The sequence below is a fragment of the Danio aesculapii genome, chromosome 22 (genome assembly GCF_903798145.1).
Source record: "Danio aesculapii chromosome 22, fDanAes4.1, whole genome shotgun sequence".
NCBI classification, from domain to species: domain Eukaryota; kingdom Metazoa; phylum Chordata; class Actinopteri; order Cypriniformes; family Danionidae; genus Danio; species Danio aesculapii.
The window spans coordinates 28674678-28696177 of NC_079456.1; the positions used below are offsets into that span (position 1 = coordinate 28674678).

At 35.0% G+C, this 21500-nt stretch overlaps 2 protein-coding genes across 2 annotated transcripts in view; one reads left to right on the forward strand and one right to left on the reverse strand.

Moving 5' to 3' along the window:
• The window catches only part of sirt7 (sirtuin 7), a 26848-nt gene extending 12769 nt beyond the window's left edge, over window positions 1–14079 (forward strand). Inside the window, exons 7-10 of the mRNA XM_056447719.1 lie at window positions 2134–2370; window positions 5996–6076; window positions 6193–6299; window positions 12225–14079. Of these exons, the coding sequence (XP_056303694.1) occupies window positions 2134–2370; window positions 5996–6076; window positions 6193–6299; window positions 12225–12426 (627 nt within the window). The 3' untranslated portion in view covers window positions 12427–14079. The remainder of the gene's footprint in view (window positions 1–2133; window positions 2371–5995; window positions 6077–6192; window positions 6300–12224) is intronic.
• rbbp9 (retinoblastoma binding protein 9) lies at window positions 11783–21337 on the reverse strand. The gene is made up of 5 exons (XM_056447720.1): window positions 21169–21337; window positions 20376–20418; window positions 20184–20289; window positions 18039–18124; window positions 11783–14381 (listed from the first exon to the last, which is right to left on the reverse strand). Exons 1-5 carry the CDS (start codon window positions 21262–21264, stop codon window positions 14158–14160), a joined length of 555 nt encoding a protein of 184 aa, XP_056303695.1. The 5' UTR covers window positions 21265–21337; the 3' UTR covers window positions 11783–14157.
• Between the last annotated feature and the right edge of the window lie 163 nt (window positions 21338–21500).

Sequence of the window (21500 nt, forward strand, 5' to 3'; positions counted from 1 at the left end):
GAGTTTCATTTGGGTGTTTAGTTAGTGTATTTTTGTTTCTTATTTTATGTGGGTTCACCCCGAGGTATTTGGCTTCACTTTTTTTTTGGTGATAAAAAAAGAAAAGACAAAAAAAAGACAAATAAAGAGACCCTATATAAAGGGGTTATTAAAAGTGAATTTTATTTGTCGGGTGTTCTTTTATGTTATGTCATTAAAGCGATGGGCTATACCTCTGGAGTACTGTCTCTTAGCTTCTCTGATGCCACGGGAAAGGTTGGCTCTAGCTGACTTTAGGCTCGCCTCATCTCCAGCTCTGAAGGCAGTGTTCCTAGCCTTCAGGAGGTTGAAGACCTCTCCTGTTAGCCATGGCTTCTGATTGGGACGGACTGTGATGGTTTTGGTGACTGTTACATCCTCAGTGCATTTGTTTATGTAGGCTGTAACAGTCTCAGCATACTCCTGGAGGTCAGTGGTGTTGTTGTAAGTGGCAGCCTGTTTGAACATATCCCAGTCTGTGGTATTGAAGCAGTCTTGTAAAGCCTCTGAAGAACCTTCTGGCCACACTTGTATCTCCTTGCAAACCGGTTTGGTGACTTTAACGATCGGTCTGTAAGTAGGCATTACATGACAGTTAAGTGGTCTGAGGCACCAAGGTGGGGGAGGGTGAAGGCTTTGTAAGCTCCTCTCTGTGTGGTGTAAACAAAGTCCAGTGTGTTATTGCCCTGTGTTGGAAAGTCTATGTGTTGTTGTATTTTTGGAAACACACTCTTTAGGTCTGCATGGTTAAAGTCCCCTGCCAGGATGAGAAAAGCATCGGGGTGGGCTGTCTGCTGCTCACTAATGTGCAGGTACAGGTCATTTAGTGCCTCACTCCTGTTGTTTGCATTGGAGCTGGGAGGGATGTAAACAGCGAAAAGCAGAATGGCTGTGTATTCCCTCGGTAGATAAAACGGACGGCACTTGATAATCATGAACTCCACCAGTGGTGAGCAGTATTTGCGGACTACAACGGCATCGCGGCACCATGACTCATTGATGTAAACACAGAGCCCGCCACCGCAGGTCTTACCTCCCGCGACGATAGGTCTGTCTGCTCTGTAGCATGTTAGCTGGTCGAGCTGAATGGCGCTGTCCGGAACGTTGTCGTTGAGCCAAGTTTCCGTAAACACAAAAGCACAACAGTCCTTTACAGTCCTATGTGATGAACGAAGTAGACGGATGTAGTCCAGTTTGTTGTCTAGCGAGCGTACGTTCGCTAGAATGATGGAGGGGATAGCGGGTTTGTGGGGGTTAGCCGCTAGCCTAGTTCGGATCTTTTCACAGATCTTAATACAGGTTTGGCTGTTTTCAGTTTCTGCCTGTAGGTTGGAATGAGATGAATCAAACAATGGTCAGAGTGTCCCAAAGCTGCTCGTTGGACGGAGCGGTACGCATCCTTTATTGTAGTATAGCAGTGATCCAGTATATTACTGTCTCTTGTGGGACATGTAACACGCTGTCTATATATATGTTCAGTGCTTTTTAATACTATGGATGTCAGTGGTTACAGGTATCCAGTTTTCTTCTGGTTTGGAACAAGTAAATGATGAGAGAATTTTAAGTTTTGGCAAACTCTTTAGGTCTCTTTTGAATATATCAAGCTTCTGTGTTAATTGTAATTGTAATGTGAATAATAAATTGCTGAAAGATCTGCAGTATATTTGTATTTTTTATAAGTTTAAAATTTTTTAAAGGTAACTTTAAAGTAATTAGTAATCTGATTACTTTTTACATTAAGTAATTAACAATTTAATCAAATTACAATTTTCCAGTAGTAGTCAACACTTTGTAATCTATTACCTTTTTAAAGTAACTTACCTAACACATAAGAATATCAGAAAGAGTTAAGGTGTTGAGTATATGCTGGACATTACATCCGTCATACTGTATAACCTGTAGTTATACAAAATAGAGTGTACTTTTTATAAAAGTGATATCTATGTTGTATATACGACATTTTCAGTTAGGTGATCTAATCAACACAATAATTAAGAATAATATGCGTGTATCATTTATTGCTTAAGATTTTGTGCTGTCCTGGAAGAATTCATTTAGAGTTTGTTCCTGTAGTATTAACCGTTTATTTTTCTGCCCCTATGTCATGTGTCTCAGGTTTGTGATTCCTGTTCTCCACCACGAGAGTTTATTCGGCTGTTTGACGTGACTGAGCGCACGGCTCTGCATCGGCACGGGACGGGCCGCTTGTGTCCTTACTGTCGAGCTGAGCTCAGAGACACCATCGTGCATTTTGGAGAACGTGGCACTTTGGAGCAGCCGCTCAACTGGAAGGGGGCAGCAGAGGCCGCTCAGCAGGCTGACCTCATCCTCTGTTTAGGCTCCAGTTTGAAGGTGAGGATATGACTAGAGTTTTGGGTTGCCAAATGCAGGACAGCAGAGTGTTAACCCTTATGTACTGTTGGGGATATTTTTATCCACTCGGGTGTGATTTTTGTGTCTTAATTTGGCCACAACTTTTTCTGTGTTTCAGCTTGTAACAAATATTTCTGGTGACAAATATTATTTTGACATATTTTGGGAAAATTCTTTTAAATGAAAAAAAAAAAACTCAAAAATACACTCTGGGCAAATTTACTACCCTTTAAAAACCATCCACTAAATTAAACAGCTGTAAAAATGGATCAGATCATTTTTATTTTTCAAATTCTTGCATAAATCTGTTTACAGGGTTTCTGGTGGGTCTTAAAATGTCTTAAATTTCAAAAAACAAATTTTAGGCCTTAGAAAGTCTTAAATCCACTGAAAGATTGTGTTGTAGGTCTTAAATCATTTTAAAGGGGTCTTAATTTTTCTATGTCCTTGTAAAGCTATACCCAATCGGATCAACAGCCATCCAATCCCTAACAATATACTTCAATAAAAGTTTAAAGAATCAATTATTTATTAACTCTATTAAATTATTAATAAGGATTAATTATCTTCCTTACAATAACCTTTGTTTTTAATGCTTTTTAAAGTTTTATCTTGACCATTAAAAAAATCTTTAGCCTTTAGCCTTCATTATGGTCTTAAAATGTTCTTTAAAAGGTCTTCAAAAGTCTTAAATTTGACTTGATGAAACTTGTAGAAACCCTAGTTAATCAACCTAAGACCTGATCAAAACTACTAAATTGCTTAGAAAATTATAAGGTTTTAATTCTTTAATCGCCAAGTTCATAAATGATGTCACTGATTTGGGGAAAAAAAACACTTAAAATGACGTATTTTTAATATAAAAAGTACATTGTTTTTGATTTAACATTTTTTGACTACAAAACCATGATACATGCATTTTTATTTGTTGGTGGTATTCATTAAATGCATCAAAGCCAATGTTGTAAATAATTGTTCACATGTCCAAGACTGTGATAAAAGGTAAAAAAAGTCCAGTCCACAATTTCTTTTTATATTTATACTGTTTAATTTTCTAAACAGTTTAATTTTTTTAAGTTTTGAAGAGTACTTTAGAAGGACTTTTAAAGTTTATTAAAACATTTATGCAAAAAAAAAAATTGAAAAAATATTTGTCTGATGCATTTTTACAGCAGTTTAATTAAGTGGATGTTTTCATCCCTAACATAACAAAAGGGGTAATGAGTTTGAACAGTGCACAAGGGTTAAAAAACTATAGCAGTGAATCAATAAAAGAAAAGTTCACCCCAAAATTTCCTACTTGTTCCCTTAGGCTGTCGAAAAAGTAGGTGTTCTTCAGTAGAGCATTAAAAATGATTTTTGACTAAATCTGTTCTTCTCTTCATCTGTTCTCGGCACGCCCTGGCGTGTTAGCTATTTAAACGACAGAGTTTGTAGCACTCCACTCAAGAATTCCATTACGTATTTTATTTAATTTAAGTGCAAAGATTTGTTTCAAAAATATTTCTAAAATGAGTTCAATAAATGAATAATAACAAGTGTGGTCAAAAGTTATATTCTAACACGTCCTATTCCTAAGCTCCATATGGGATGCACACATCTTTAAAATCCAATAGGTGGATAAATCTAAACAAAAATTATAAAAGCAAATATAAATATGCATATTATATATACTACTACTACTACTAATAACAATACAATAAGACAGTAATACTAATAATAACATTAAACAATGTAAATTGTCATGAATAAACAGATTACAACAGAGCTTTATTCTACCAAAGCCCCTAAGATAAAGAAGGCATGGGAGGAGGAAGCTGTTTTTATATTTATGTAAACAATAATATATTTTTGAATCCTTGAATTGTTCATATTTAAAGATATTTGTGTTCTGCTGTATATCCCCAGGTTGTGTATTAAGCAATGTGTATACACATTTTGGACCCGTATAGGCACGTAACACTAACACTTTCTTTAAATAACAAATAAAACCCCTGCATCCATTGACTTTAGAGCAGCTTTTAGTTGGTCAACACATCTCATTTCCAGACCAGCACACCTATGGGCTCATAACTGGGTGCAAATGCTTTTGCTATTTAAACCACCTAGTGCAAAACTTAAAAATTATATCTGTGCCAGGCTGACGGTAGCAAAAAACACTTGCGCCACACATGGCATCACATTGTGCTGGGTTGTATGATAGGGCTTAACAATATTATTAGCTGTAATCCACAGCCTGGGCTAACGCAAATTCATTTATCAGAATGAAGTTGTTTCTGCAAGCATAATTTACAGCAGTTTTTGTAAAGAGAAAAGTGACCTCAATTAATTAAGTGTGAGTAAATCAACAGTAAATTTTAAACCTTTAACCTGATAAGCGAGTTTTCTAAATAATTTAAACTCGCTAATCTTGATTAAAAAGTCATTCTGGAATTGCAGAAAATTACACATTTGTCAGCTTTTGTTTTTGTAATGTGGGACATGACAATTTGTTGCCAATAGTCACTTTTGAAAATGAAAGGGATCATATGTTTTCGGGAGCAGCACTTGATTTGTTCGTTTATTGTGCTATCTTAGCTAATTAGCAGTGATATGTATACAGTGCAAGAAGTATGTATTGAACATGTCACCATTTTTCTCAGAAAACATATTTCAAAAGGTGCTGTTGACTTAAAATTTTTCCCATATGTTGGTAACAACCAAAGAAATCTATATATGGCAAGAGAACAAATCTAATTAGTTTACAAATTAAGTTCTATGTAATAAAATGAAGTGACACATAGAAAAAAACTATTGAACAGATGAAGCTGAGCAGCTGAAATCTCTCAGTAGTTCTTCAGCAACCCTTTGCCCTTCCTCAGTGTAAATGAATATAAGCTGCTTCAATCCAACATCTACATTAGCAGGAGGATGAAGATGAAACCAGGGTGGACCTTTAAGCAAGACAATGATCCAAAACACAGCCGAGAAAACTCTCAAAGGCTTTCAGAGAAAGAAAATCAAGCTGTAGAATGGCCCAGCCAATCACCTGACACCAATCCAATAGAAAATACAAAATAAAGCTCAGATTTGATAGATGAGACCCACAGAACCATCAAGATTTTTACACTCTGTTGAAATCAGAGTTTAAAGTGTGTGGGGGAAAAAAATCACACCTGAGCAATGCATGTGACTTCATTCTCGATATGAGAGGCGTCTATAAACTGCTATTATTAAAAAAGCAGACCATTTCAGTAATTCAGTACTTTTTCCTTGTGTCGTTCCATTGTTATTACACATAACTGATTTTTTAGATATTTGTTTTGTTTTATTTTTATGTGTGTTTCGTTTAGGTTTTTACTAAAATGGTTCAATTCCACGTCAACGGCTCCTTAAGAAATATTATTCCCTGGAAAAAACATAACATGTTTAATACGTATTTCCCCCACTGGATAAATACAGTAGCCAAGATTTGAAGTGGATCAAAAGTTAATCAACGTTGTCCTAAGACACAAACGGGTGACAAATTTGAAAGGTTTTGATCCAATTCAAATCTTGACTATATGAGACCGCTGCAGTTTAAGGCACAATAATAATAAAAATGTTGATCACATTTGTTCATCAGGTGTTGAAGAAGTACTCCTGCTTGTGGTGCATGAATAGACCTGCAAACAAAAGACCAAAGCTGTACATTGTCAATCTACAGGTAATATTTCCATCACAAAACTGCTCATAATCTCTTGATCCTTCTGTGTTCCACACACTGAACACTTGCGGTTGACATAAACTAACACCATGCTGTGTTTCTCTCATTTGTTTTAGTGGACACCAAAAGATAACTTGGCTACTCTGAAAATTCACGGGAAGTGTGACGCTGTGATGGCTCTTTTAATGGAGGAGCTGGCTTTAGAAGTTCCCGTTTACAGCAGGCAAGGCCACTTTTAAAATAATATGGATAAAAAGTGTAATAGAGCTGTAATTGTTATTATTAACATCATTGGTAGTGTTGTGTACATTTATTAGAGTGCGTCCTGTTGAATTGTTTCTTATTCTGAGCAAAAACAAATACTGATAATTTTTACCTAATAAAATATAATTTTGTGATTTATTTGTTGATTTATATAATTTAGTAATTTATACATTTAACTAATTAAAATAGCTTTTGCAAAAATCAGGCTCATTTAGAACAAGAATCGTTTAATCAATAATTAAATGTCTCATGCCAACCTTAGATTTTAGCCCCGATTTTGACCTGCAGACAGGTTTTGAGAAATCTCTGACTAATGGCTGAAATCACAGGTAAACCGGTGCTCGTTTACGTGAGTAACAATCACATAGTGTGAACTGTCAAAGATGTGATCTGAGGGAATCGCAGATGAGTCGCCGACACCCGTGAGATGTTGGCATGCTAAATATCTGGAGCTGTCAACGATTCAAATCATGCTGTGTGAAATGTGTTCTGATTGACAATAACATCGGCGATTACCTACAGCAGGGGCGTGCAAACTCGGTCCTGGAGGGCCGGTGTCCTGGTGCGTCTACCTCCAACTTGCTTCAACACACCTGACAGGAAGTTTCTATTATATCTAGTAAGAGCATAATTAGCTAGTTCAGGTGTGTTTGATTAGGGTTGGAGCTAAATTCTCCAGGTCAATGGCCCTCCAGGACCGAGTTTGGACACCCCTGACCTACAGCCAATGAGAGAGCAGCATCCACTAGTTTGGGTATCTGCAGGCCAGCGGGCGGTTGAGGGAGAAGTTAGAAGTGCTTATTTTCGTTCTATTTGGACCCAAGAAATTAAGGAAAAAAATTTGGCAGTAGCACCCATGTCTGTTTGATGTGTCATCTGAGCAATACCACAACTGGGTCGAAAAAGAAAAAAGTTTGAGAGAAATGCCACCTGGTGAATTTGTATTTTCATTCAGTATAACGTTTTAGTTTAGGATTAATTTCTTACAATCAGTATTTAGTAAATATACGTTAAATGTACGTTAAAGTGGTGCCAATGTTACAGTTGAAATCTAAAGTGGCAATGAGGTTTTAAAGTATAAATGAATTCAAAACTCACCATACTGATTTTATTAGCTTACATTGCCAGTTTTGTGGTGAACAGTTCATCTGTGCATGCCATTAAGAGGAAAAATGTTTGCCCTTGTAATCGAAAATTTAAATCTGAAAATGCACTTCCTGTTTGTTTTCAGTTAAATTTTCAGATTAGGCCAGTCTGAGGTATTGGGCGAGGCTAACATACTTAACCACGCCACTCATTTTTAAACAAGGGAATTATGCATTAAATTTAAGTAGCCTATATAACAAACTCAAAAAGAAATAAGGGGCCAATGAGAGTGTAATATAAACATAAACACAAATAAGCCTATTAAATACAAAACAATAAGCACAATTTCTAGGAGTTTAAACATCACTCTTTAGGCTATACTTGTTTGAATATGATAAAAAGGGGTTTACATTTATTTACATTTATAGACATAACTTTCCAGTATGTGTTTTGTTTAAGTCTTAAACAATGATTAGGATTATTTTGGATAATGAAAGCATTTAAAAAAAAGCACTTCAATTCAAAAATATTGAACAAAGCACATTTCCAAAATAAGTGAGGTACATTTCAAGTAGAAATTTCCCACAAAGAGCAAGATATATCAAGGTCACTTTTTTAAAATTTGTGCATTAACAGCTTGACAGGAAATTCAATATTTTAAAATTGTATAAATAATGTTATAATTATTTCATAAAATAGTTATTTTAGGGTAGCAGGATCAATAATGAGAATTATTTTATTACAAGTCTGTGAGACTTATTTGAGTTGATATTTAGATTATTCACAAAAATATATAATAATATAACAATTCAATTCAATTCACCTTTATTTGTATAGCGCTTATACAATGTAGATTGTGTCAAAGCAGCTTCACATAAAAGGTAACAGTAAATAGGAACAGTGTAGTTCAGTTTGTAGTGTTTAAGTTCAGTTCAGTTTAGCTCAGTTCAGTGTGGTTTAATAATCACTACTGAGAGTCCAAATACTGAAGAGCAAATCCAATGATGCGCAGCTCTACAGATCCCGAACCATGCAAGCCAGTGGCGACAGCGGAGAGGGAAAAAAAACTTCACTAAAGGTGGAAGTGAAGAAAAAAAACCTTGAGAGAAACCAGGTTCAGTTGGGCACGATCATTTTAATTTCTCCGCTGGCCAAACGTCTTGTGCAGAGCTGCAGTCTCAGTGGCGGAGGCTGGAAGCTGGCCTCAGCGAAGACTTGTCTGTCTCTGGAGCATCACAGGAATCAGTCTCATGTTCTCCACTCTTCCATAAACATCACAGTAACACCTGAAACTTGTCTATAGCACTTGTTCACTGCTGCTCTTATAGTTGTGTAAATTGCTTCCTTGTCCTCATTTGTAAGTCGCTTTGGATAAAAGCGTCTGCTAAATGACTAAATGTAAATGTAAATATCATTTAAATCATTCATTGAGCACTAAATAGTCCGTATAAAAAAGGTTGAAAATAAACCTGCAAACAATCTAGCATTTATAAGCTAATTACTTAATGAAAGATGATACTGCAGTAAAATATTTGTAGTCTTTTAATAAGCATAATATAGAGAAGATAGAGATGGTACAAAAAGTTAATTGTTTGTTTATGAATTTTGTGAGAGGGAATTTGTCTAATAGTAAACCCGAAACACAAGTGGTTGTTGTCATCCGGTGAATCTAGTCATTAGTGTAATATCTGTGTCGTCATCACAGCTCCTGCAGCTGCTCTTCAGACAAAATTTCAAACCGGCATGCACCACTTTAAGGCAGATTTCGATCAGTCTGCGCAACGTTGCATGAAGTCGAATGCACCTATTAACTCTCCCCAAAACCTTGCCAGATCTTTCTGAATTAAATCCCTACTTTACTACAGCCAATCAGCTCGCAGTAGAAAAACAAGCCGCACCCACTGTTTCCTCATTTAATATTCCATTTCTTTAGGAACTGTCGCAGCTTCCAGCTCATGTGGACTTTAAAATGTAGGGAAAGAGTCTTACAAAGGCTGCATTTACACTGCACTGTTCAAGTGACTCAATTCCGATTTTTTTTCTCTCATGTGGCACAGATCAGATATGGCCCATGTACATGTAAGCATGAACAAATAACATGGATTTCGATTTACTCAAATCAGATTCAAGCCTTGTTCATATGTGGAAATTTATCTGATATGAATCTGATATGTGCCCTCGTGTCTGCAGTGTTAGCGGGTAGATCGGATTTTCATCTGTCAATGCAAGTCGCGCGTCATTAAAAACCATAGCGAATGAAGTGAAGTCTGACACTTTCTTTTCCGAACAGACTTCAGCCGAGTCCCAAACCTCAAATCTCATACACGAGGACTAAAACAGCTTTTATATTGTCATATAGCACAAGTACTTAAGCATGTTAACAAGAGCGAGAGATCGAAAAACTATTCTTAAGGGGGGCTAATAATATTAACCATAAAAAATTATCTTTACAAATGTTAAAAACTGCTTTTATTCCAACCAAACTAAAATAAATGAGACTTTTTTTCCAAGAGAAAAATATTATAGGAAATACTGTGAAAAATGTCCTTGCTCTGTTAAATGGCCATGAAACTCCCATCTTAGCAGGGTGTTTTCACACCTCTAGTTTTAAAAAAAGTTAGTAAAGTGGGTGAGTCCAGCTTTGTTTAGGTGGGAGTTGCGAAAGGAACGGGCTTGCAAAAATTATTTGGAGAGCAGCATTTACAGCAGATCCGAGAGCTAATTAGAAGTGGAGGCTTTTCAGTCCATAATATTGTAGTGATATTACTGTAAACTTAAGAACTAAATCATTTTGACTAAGATACGTCTTCAAAAACTGAAAGAGTACTGCTGACGATACTAACTAACTTTGTCATCTGAATAAACATAAACAAAGAACATTGGTCACACACTTACCATATCTGTAGAGACAGGACAGTCAACACCAACTGGAACTGCGTTTTTTTTTAAAAGAAAATAAGTGGCAATCCAGATTTCACCATTTCCAGATTCGAGAAGCTTTCGGGTAAAAAAACGTTCCTTACGAACATATTTTTGTCGTGTGTTAGCAGACCACTGTAAGATCCACACACGAGCTGAGCTGTCATTGCGGGGAAATAGAAACTAAACCTTTGCTGCGGCACATTTATGAACACAACATCGACGACCCATGTCTCTGAACAATTCTTCTACTAGTTTGAATTACGGTTGGAAACACAACATGGTGTCTCTCTGAACACTGTAACAGGTAAAAAGAGTCTTTGAAGCTACATCATGTATATTATTGAAGTTGCATTGACTCATTTACAATAGAGCACACTGATTGGATCGAACCATGTCTGTCTCATGAATTTATGCTGAAAACACAAACACTTTGTACCGGCCGGTACAGACAGCAAATCACCACGCTGGAATGATCTCATCACTGAGATGTTGCTTTAAAATTTTTTTCAAACTGGAAGAACGAATTTGCTCTAAACAACGCAAAAACAACCAATTTTCACTTTTTTTGTGAAATATGTGTTTAAATAGTGTTTTTAGCAATGTGGCACATATATATATATGACTGTCAACATCTCAAAAATGTGTTTTGGTGTTTTGTGACCCTTTAAAGATCATTCAAAATAAAGGAATAACAATTTTCTTTAACTTAAAAGATAAAGAATTACAATTTCACAATAGGGCTAATAACTCTGCCTTTAGCTGAATATGAGGTCGGGAGTTACATTTTAACTTTAATGGCTTTTTCCTATGAATTTGTAGTTTATATATATATATATATATATATATATATATATATATATATATATATATATATATATATATATATATATATATATATATATAATCTGCTTAAACCCCAGTGATGGTCATGTTTGGAGAATTGGCCTTTAGTATTTTAATATTAGATTCATTTGGATGTTTTAAAGGGCACCAATGATGAACAAGAACTGTGTGTAGGTATAGCGTGCCCACAGTCATATTGGGGTGATATAAAGACAATAAGTCTCTTTTTTTTAAATTTCATGACGTTAAAATAGCATCCAAATCCCTCCCATTTTTAAGGCCGACCGCAACTTGATGTAGGAGTGTGGTTTCCCTGCCCACCGAATTGATTGACAGCTGCGTATTAATTCAGTATGTCTCTGTAGTAACGCGTATGATCATATCAACAAGACAGGATGTGCGCAAAGTAACCGGAAATAAAAGATCTGTTCAGTTCGCTAGGATCATCAATCATCATCAAATGTGATCAAGAGTGAGTTTTACAAGTAAAATTTTTTTTTTTTAAAGTGCATGTTTGTAATGAACCACAGCGATTTACTTTACCACAGCCACATGATAGTACAATTATAAAAGAAGACGCTTCAATCCCAGTTTGCGGATGTTAAATCAGGTTTATTTTGTACATCAACATAACAGATATCCATACAGCAGTGGATAATAATGTGTATCCTGTCACGTTTGCTGATCGTTGCAACTCCACAACAAATAATCACTGGGAAAGTTCTTACTGTAATATTTCTCACAAACGTTACGTGAGATCTGCTTCCTTCATGTCTGTCTGTTATCTGAGGCAGCCGAGGGCGGAAATTGAGGCATGTTGGCAGGGAGGGCTAGTGTTAAAGGCACAGTCCACAAAAATCGCTACAAGATGCTCAGAGCTAAAAAATTACAAACTTCTGAAAGATATAAAACATAATCTGATAGGTGTTTTTAGCTGAAACTTTACAGATGCATTCTAGATACACAAAAGACTTGAAAAAGGGGTAAACTAGGTGCCCTTTAAAACATTAACTGTACTTTTTCTTAATTCCAGATTGCAGGACCCCATCTTCAGCTTGGCTAAACCCCTCAGTCCGCAAGAGCAGAAGAGTCACACTCGTAAAGAGATAGCACCATCTTCTGCTTTGGAGGACGTTTCGCAGTCTGCACCGCCGCAGGGCGACAGTCCAGCGGTTCAGGGGGGCTGGTTTGGAAGAGGTTACTCCAAAGGAAGACGGAAAAAGAAGAGTTCCTAGAGTTCATCTTAGGTATACCTCACTCACACGGCTGCTCAAACACACACTTTGGCTTGGTTTAGACTTGTGTTCTGGGTGCATCACATTTACAGGTTGTGTTCATGTTGCTGAAAGGCCATTTTTGTGTTACAAACCTATTGATAACTGGTTCTTGATAAAGTTTTTTTTTAAACCACTTGTAGAAGAGTAGGACCTTTGCAGTGGAGAAATCAAAGGCTTACACTGGAAAAAAAGCTTTTCTTTTGAGTTTTTTTCCCGTTTGTAGCCCAAATATCAAGCAATTTTTAAATCAAGAAGAATTATCTAGATGAGTGAAAAATTGTCATTTTCAGAAATTTGTCAAAATGAATTGAGTTTCCCCTAAAAAAAGCTAAATAGTCTTACGTTGAAATAAGTTTATTTCACTGTTGTGCTTGTTTTCAGTAAAATCTCACTTAATTTTTATGTATTATTTCTGAAAACAGGTGTTATTTTGCATGTCTAGAAAATGCTTCTTGATTTAAGATTTTTTTTAGATGTTTTGACAAAAAAACAAATATAAAAACTTATTTTTTTGCAGTGTGACTGGTTTACATGAAGGTTTGGTTTTGCCGAGTGCACTTTACTTCCATTCTCAGGTTTATTGAATAAGCAGTATATGTTTTTTATAACAGCGGTTTTATGAGAACACGCTGACATTTGTTGCTGATGGTATTTATTGGTTCGTCTAAAAAAGAAAATTGTTATTTAATCAGCCATATGTGGTTCCAAACCCTGAAAGAAACAATGCAAAATGCTCTTTTCCATACAAATGAAAGTGAACTGAGACACAATAACAAGTTATATTCCAAACTTCATTATTTTTATACAGAATAGTATGGATGTTATGCTAAATTTCAGCAAGGAAGACAAAAGATAACACATGCTGGAACAACATATAGATGAATAAATAACAGTTTTTCATTTTTAGATTAGACTTTAGAATATAATCGTTTACATAAAAATCAGTATTACTGGATTGAGTAAAAAGAAATGCTTTATTTCAGTCCACTATTAAAATGATAAATCAGAGAGAAAGCTGAATAAGATAATGTGTATATTTCAAAGAACTTTTAACAAATGGTGCTATAATCACAATTTACATGGTAACCTTTCATGTCTAAAGGATGTTATCTATACAGATAACTGTTAAGACTTTACAGTAAGGTTGTATTAGTTAATGCATTTACTAACAAGAGCAAACAATGCACAACACTTTTATTACAGTATTTGCTCATGTTCATACAGTTGTTCTTTGTTAATGCTAACTCATGGTGCATTAACTAATGTTACCAAGCATGCATTTAGATGTTGAAATATGATTAACGAATGCTGTACAAACATTAATCATAATTAGTTAATGTTAGTAAATACATTAAACTAATGAAACCTTATTGTAAAGTTTGACCATTAAACTCATGTGTGGACTTTAACTTGAACTGAGGATAATGTTTGCTCAGATATGCTCATTCATTTAAGCTGTTACTGTACTGCTGAAAGTGCCATTGCATTGTGTATTTTGTCCCATCATGGCCATTTTAGTTCAGATATTTTGATTTCTACACACTACTGCAAAGAGAGCTTGAGTATTTGAAGATTTACTTGTGCTGAAAATTAAAGATTCTTATTAAACAATTATAAGTTGCCTTTTATTTCTTGTAACAAAGACTCATCTGGCCCCTAAAACAGACCTTTTAAACAAAGGATTGATGTTTAGCCATTGGTTTTGAGCTTTTTTACTGCATCAATGAGCTCTGGAAAGGCTGTGTTCTGGAAATGTCCGCGGTCCGAATATTTATGTAAATCTGTCTTTAGTCCATCAGCAACTTCCTGTTGCTCGTCCCAGGGCAAAAACGGGTCGTCTGTAGAGCCAAACTGAAGGATGTACTTCACATTTGCTCTTATCTTTTCCCATTCCCATGGTCGGCTGAAATATCCTGTGCATATTAACAGAAGGCACATTAGAGAACAGTGATGTTAGCTTGGGTGTTTCCATGCACAGCTGTAAGTGTAAATTGTATGAATAATAATGGCACATACAAGATTATTGATAATAAAAATGCCTGATAGTTTCTGCAAGTGGGGAATCCACTGTCGCTCTTTTTCCTGTCAAAATATATGAATCGCGAGCTCTAGATGAAAGACAATAACTAACACTACCACGTCTTCAGATATTTGAACCTGTCTTGTTAGACACTTCAAGAGGCGGATTGGTGCAGCGGCAGCAGTAATGCGGCCGATGTACCGGTCCGTTGTGGTAAAGAAGGAGCTGAGCCGAAAGGCAAAGCTCTCGATTTACCGGTCAATTTACATTCCTGCTCTCACCTATGGTCATGAGCTTTGGGACAAGATCTCGGATACAAGAGGTCGAAATCAGTTTCCTCTGCAGGTTGGCAGGGCGCACCCTTATAGATAGCGTGAGGAGTTCTGTCACCCGGGAGGAGTTTGGAGTAGAGCCGCTGCTCTTCCACATTGAGAAAAGCCAGCTGAGGTGGCTGTTTCAGATGCCTCCCGGACGCCTACCTAGGGAGGTGTTCCAGGCATGTCCCACCGGGAGGAGGCCTTGGGGATAGACCCAGGACACACTGGAGGGACTATGTCTCTCGGCTGGCCTGGAAACATCTCGGGATCCCCCCAGAGGAGCTGGAAGTGTCTGGGGAGAGAGAAGTCTGGCATTCTCTCCTAAGACTTGCTGCCCCGATGACCCAGCCCCGGATAAGCGAATAGAAAAATAAATGAATCATCAATGAATCCCGACCCCGGATAAGAGAGTAGAAAATGAATGAATGTTAGATAGTTCTTTATTCAAATTATCCGATTTTTATTTTATTTTTTTGTGAATCATTGAATATTTGTATTTCCAACTCGTTTATTTGCCTTAACTTAGGTCAGATTTTCCACTCTAAACCAAATATCAAATTTCCTGATCTATCACTGACACAAAATATGAATTTGCATGATGAATATCATTCTCAGACTTAAATATAAGAACAACAGCCACTATAAGAACAACAAATGATAAATCACGTTTGTATGGCTGTGGAGTGGTCTCAGTCTTATATTTGATGGCAGTTTTACAAACTTTTACAAACTACTTTCTAACAGCCAGTCTTTGAAGTGGCCATTTTGAAGTCAAATAAAGGTCTCTTTAAATGTGTATATTACCCTGAAATGTTAGCCGTCGTTAACAACTACAGTCTGGTGACTGCAGGGATGAAAGGAATAAAATGAGCTGATAAATAGCTAAATCATAACAATTGATAGTTTTCAGTGAACTGTACAAAAAAAACAATGGGCCATAAATGCAGCTATACTGGGATCTCTATAGAAATGGGCACAAAGTGGTTATATTTTTATCTCTTTCAAACTATGAATATTCCCACATTTTTTTATTTGAAATAACAAAAAAAAAATTATATTAAAATAAATCTGTTTCTCAGTCAATAGTTTAACAATGGTTTGCATGTTAGTAAGTTATTTAACAACAGAGGTTTTTTAATGAATTACTTTGAATTTATTTTTGCATATAACATACCAGTAAGTCCAAAAAAATTGCCATTGTTATGAGAGCTATAACAGCAGGAATTACTATACTCTTTAAAAATAGTAATCATCCCCCTCCTAAAAAAGCACACTTTTCTGATCCGACAGAGACGTTTACAGGTAAAATTAGTTTTTCTAATAAAAGAAATTACAAAATTAGATCTGTTTTTTTATTTAAAAGGTTGTTACATTGTCCCCTGTAATCTCTTATTGGAATATGTTTAGAAATTTGAAATGGGGGAAAAAATATGGTCTTTGCAACAAAAATATTTCCTCACCAAGTTCAAAGAAGTGTCTTCTAAATTAATCAACAAATTTATCCTATTAAACAATTTTTGAAAAAGTTTCATTCTAATATGGATGAAAAATGTTCATTTTGTCAATTTCATACTGAAACAGTTTTTCATTTATTATGGGATTGTAATTATGCTGTACAATTTTGGAAACATTTTGGCTCATTTATTAATGACAACATACAACAAGATGTTTCTGTTACTTTTAAATAAATTATTTTTGGTTATTATAATTCTGCCTCTACTTAAAGAAATGCTTGTTTTGTTATAAATTTTATTTTATTTAATCTTTGAAAATTCCAATTCCACAAATGCAAATTTACTAATACCAAACCATATTTCCTGTTTTTTTTTTTGCAAGAATTTAGTCATTATTTACATGTAATTTCATTATCTGAAAATAAGAAAGCAAACGGAACTATTTCAATTTGTAATGACTTTAATTTATATACTGTAGTTGATTCTTAAATGTCTTACCCTCAAGTAATATCATGTTTTTTTTCTTTCTCTCTCTTGTATCATTTTTCATTGACATTGTTATTCATATTCTGAATTGTAAACAAATATTGCTACAAACTTGGCAACAGTTTTTTTTTTTTGCAAAAAAAAGGCTACAAATATTTAGTTCACATATCAACAGAACAAAACAGAGATCTGATCACAGACTGTAAATTGTGGGCACTTATGATCAGTATTGGGCAAAGTTATTTTTGAAAGTAATGCATTACAATATGGAGTTACTCCTCAAAAAAGTAACTAGTTGCGTTACTTAGTTAGTTTTTATGGTAAGTAATGCATTACGTTACTTTTGAGTTACTTTTTCTGACCTTTACTGAAGCTCGATCTATATCAGAACCTGTTTTTATTTTTTAAATACTTTTTTTTTTTAAATAGAGGAGCTCTGCATTTGTCAACACACTTTATAAATTACACTTTCGCCTACTGTTTAAAGAAATGTGTTTGTACTTTTTGTCTTATTAGTGAAGATCACTGTCAATTGAGACAATCCCCTTTTTCTTTTTCTCAATATGTTCAAATTAATGAACAAATTCTCTCATCGAGTGCGGGATTCAATGTGACTACCTTAATTTTGATTCAGCAATTTATTTCTTAAAAGCTAATCAATTAAACTAAAAAGAAACTCAAATATTATTACTTAATTTTTTTTAAGTAATGTGTTAGTTTACTCGTTACTGAGAAAAGTAATATTATTATGTAACTTTAATATAACATAATACTATTATGTTACTTGTAATGCGTTATTTCCCCAACACTGCTTGTGATCCATATTCTGCATCCGCAGGTGTTTTTCAGTCATTTAAAACTTTCTTGTTCCTCTCAGAGCTACAATTCAGCAATGTTTACATCTATCTTGTGGATTTTCCTTCCTCAGTGATTATTAGTGATGGCATTACAGCGGGAAATTGTCTGCATTTTATATTTGGTGTCGGTTTGTTTTGCTTAGAATAATATTTGCTGGTTTATTGGTATTTGTTATTTTTTTTCCACACCATGCGAGGCGTTCTCCTAATGGTGTGCAGTCATGTAAAAAACTATTAATAAATGCGAAAAACACAATGAAAAAAACAACATACAAAACTTACCTTACTTTCATTGTCTAGAATAAACCTTTATAAATGTCATGATATTCCAGAAATGCCATGACCCGTGGTAATTTACCATCTAACAATAGCTAAGATGTTATCCCAATATGCACTTAAAAATACATAGATGAAACCTAGCTAATGATGAACTCACCGCTCTCACGTTCATTCTCATCTCCTAGATGTGATGTGTAGGCACCCACCAGGATAATGGCAAAAACTTTGTGTGTTTCTGCATACCTGAAGCCCATCAAAAGCAAGCAATTAGTTTAAAGGCAGGAAACATACAACAATTCTCAAACTTTGTGAACTGCAAACTACAAGATAGTGTAAAGTTATTTTAAAGGATACTTTTAAATTTAAAAAACAGTAACTAGAAACATTTTTTCTAGATTTTTCTAGGGCTTTGCGATTAAAATCAGTATCGGTATTTATTGACCCAACACCATTGTCAATTACGATAAAAAAAAAAGTTTAGTATGAAGCGTTAGTTTTAATAAAATGTGACTGCTGAGCGTGTGCCTTGGAAGCAATGCCAATAAGCTTTGGGTGTGCTTAGTTTGTCATTTCCGTGCGACTTGCGTGATGCGCACATGGGAGCATTTTCCAGGTATAACTAGTTGAAAAACATCTGAACTTTTCCGAATGCCACTAGGATGTTGCCAGAGTGTCTTTTTGGTTTCTTTTCTTGTGCATCCCAGCCACAAGCATCCCATCTGAATTTTTTTTTTTTTTAGCATGGGGGTAACTTGACAATTTTTAATATTGCAATATGTACTTGAATAATTCAGATTTGATTATCATAATTTGTGTTGTTTACAGAGTTTGAGGTTTACTGTATCATTATTATTCACATCTTAAAACTTTTTTTCAGCATTTGCACTTTACCATTGCACACAATTTGTAACATTTTATTTATAAAGTCTCTTTAACACTTATATTTATTTTATTTTAAAGAGAGCAGATATTTTGTTTAAATATTTTGGTTTTTGACTATTAAAACTGTTTCCCTTAGTAATGATGGTAAGTTAAAATAAGTGGTTAAATAACAAAAAATCCTAATAATTCTAATTGGATTGTTAAAAAATATTCAATATTATCGATACTGAATGATATGAAAAACGAGTATCATAATAATTGTTTTTGCAATATCGCCCAGCCCTAAACTATAGTTACTTTAATCTTCATCAAGTGCGTGTTCGGATGGGGAAATGATCAGAAATACAGTGACTAACCTGGACCCGTGATCTTCGTTAGGGCTGCACAATATTGTAAAATACGTACACTTATAAATGCAATTGATTTTGCGATTTTTCACAAGATAACTTTAATTTAATAATTTTAGATTGATTGAAATGATTTTGTCGGGAAGTGCATAAAATATAATAAACAAATTACAAGCAGAGAGTAAATAAAGTAGAGCAAATATACAAATGAAGGAGTCTAACAGGTACAGAAATAAAAGAATCAAATGTAAATGCTAAAAGCTGTATAATCATTGTGTAAATAATTAAATATGATTGATCGTTGTTAAAGCTACAAACGTAATAATCCTTAAGCCAAATTGCTTTAAACTTAACTAAAATGTTTACACAGACTTTAAAAACACAAGCAATTGATAAACTTTCTCTTTATTATGGTTAAACTTGGGTGGCACGGTGGCTCAGTGGTTAGCTCTGTCGCCTCACAGCAAAAAGGGCAGTTGGCAATTCTGTATCAAGTTTTCATGTTCTCCACATGTTGGCGTGGGTTTCCTCTGGGTGCTTCGGTTTCCCCCACAGTCCAAAAACAATGTGGGATGTTTCCCAGTACTGGATTGCAGTTTGAAGGGCATCCACTGCGTAAAACATATGCTGGATAAGTTGTTGGTTCATTTCACTGTGGCGACCCCTGATCAATAAAGGGACTAAGCCAAAGGAAAATGAATGGTTAAACTTAAATGACTCTAAATGTTTTCAAAAACCTGTTGTATCTGGTCAACTATAGTCTTGACTCCACATTGCACGTCCTGTGATGAGACTATTGTGTATTCACACATTGCGATATTGATGCTGAAATCATATATTGTGCAGCCCTAATCTTCATATCTCGCTTTGTCTCATTAATAATATTCATGTTATCTGTGATAAAAGTACAGTACACAAGGGGGCATGCTAAGAACTACATATCGATATCATATACTGTCTTTAAATTACATTAAAATGACAATAATTATCACATTCAAATAAACGGTGTTTGTGAGTCTTATGCTTTTAAAGTTGTTTTTAAGCATGACAGCAGTTTTCCAATCCTTCAGTACCTCATGGCTGCAGCCGCTCCTGAACTGTGTCCGATGATGAGCGTTTCTTCATCACATTTCAGATCTTTCTCCATGAACGGCAGCCAGATGCTCTCTCTGGCAGTTACTGTCAGGTTAAATATATTATGTTATGCCAGAAATACATGATTTACGTCTCATCTAATGTAGTCATGTCAATTGGTTTTGTACTACCAGGATCCGGCATGTTCTTCAGTGCACAAGACAGATCTGGAATCTGTTAAAAAAAAAAAAAGTTTTCGAATTATTTGCTTGTTAATATATCTTTTTTTTTTTTTTTCTAATTCGATGAGGTAAACACAAGAATGCCTTTTACATTGTTGTAATATACAGTAATATTTATAGATAAACACTTACTGGCAGTTTAGATTTATTTAATAATTTTTACATAATTTAGACATTATGTTCAAAGTGAGTTTTTTACTTTATGTGATCATAGGATTTATGATAAGGAATGTTTGTTACCAGAGTCTTTACAGTCATTGTTACCTGGTGGTGGAACTATTTTCCCAAGCCCATAAATCGTAGGGAATCTTTTGGGAAATATTAATTTAGCATTTTTATATTTTCTAAATTGCCAGCTTTGATGATAAAACGAAGTATGCGGGAGATAAAAAGTAACATGAATTTATATGTACTTAATTTAAAGGATGAGATAAATTTACAAGATATTACTATTTATTCGTACTGTTATAAAAATAGCAGTAATTGCATAAGTGTGAGTTGGGCCTCAAACTGGTGATTGCTCCTGTTTATAGTTTTTATGTTCAATCAATCAATTGGTCTATCAATAAAAACATGCATCACTTTTGTTATTTTTCAACTGATTGATTTTCAAATATGACCATTTCAGATATCAGGCTTCAGATGTACAGGGTCAGGTCTGGTGAATGTCTGTATAGATGTCATAATAGATGACATGTGTTTGTACAATTTCATTCTCTCGTTAAACTGATCGTAACGTTACCTCATTTATTCGTTTGTTGGCCCATCCGTACCAGTTGCTATGTTCAATATCCCCTGCGCCGTTACCAGGCACAATCACAACTCTCTTCAGAGGCATTATAACAGCAAATACTTGCTCCTTACTCAAAAATTCATATACGGAAATACACCAAATGACATGTGGACCGCTTTTTCAGATATTTTGCAGTGCAGCGCCTCCTGGAGGTCAGTCCGCCAGTTTCTCTCAAACTTTTTTTAAGACTTCTTAGACTTTTTCTCAACTGCAAAGTACGAAATAACGAAAAGTTATTTTAATCGATGTTTTTTTACATGAATCCTCATTAAATGCGAGTT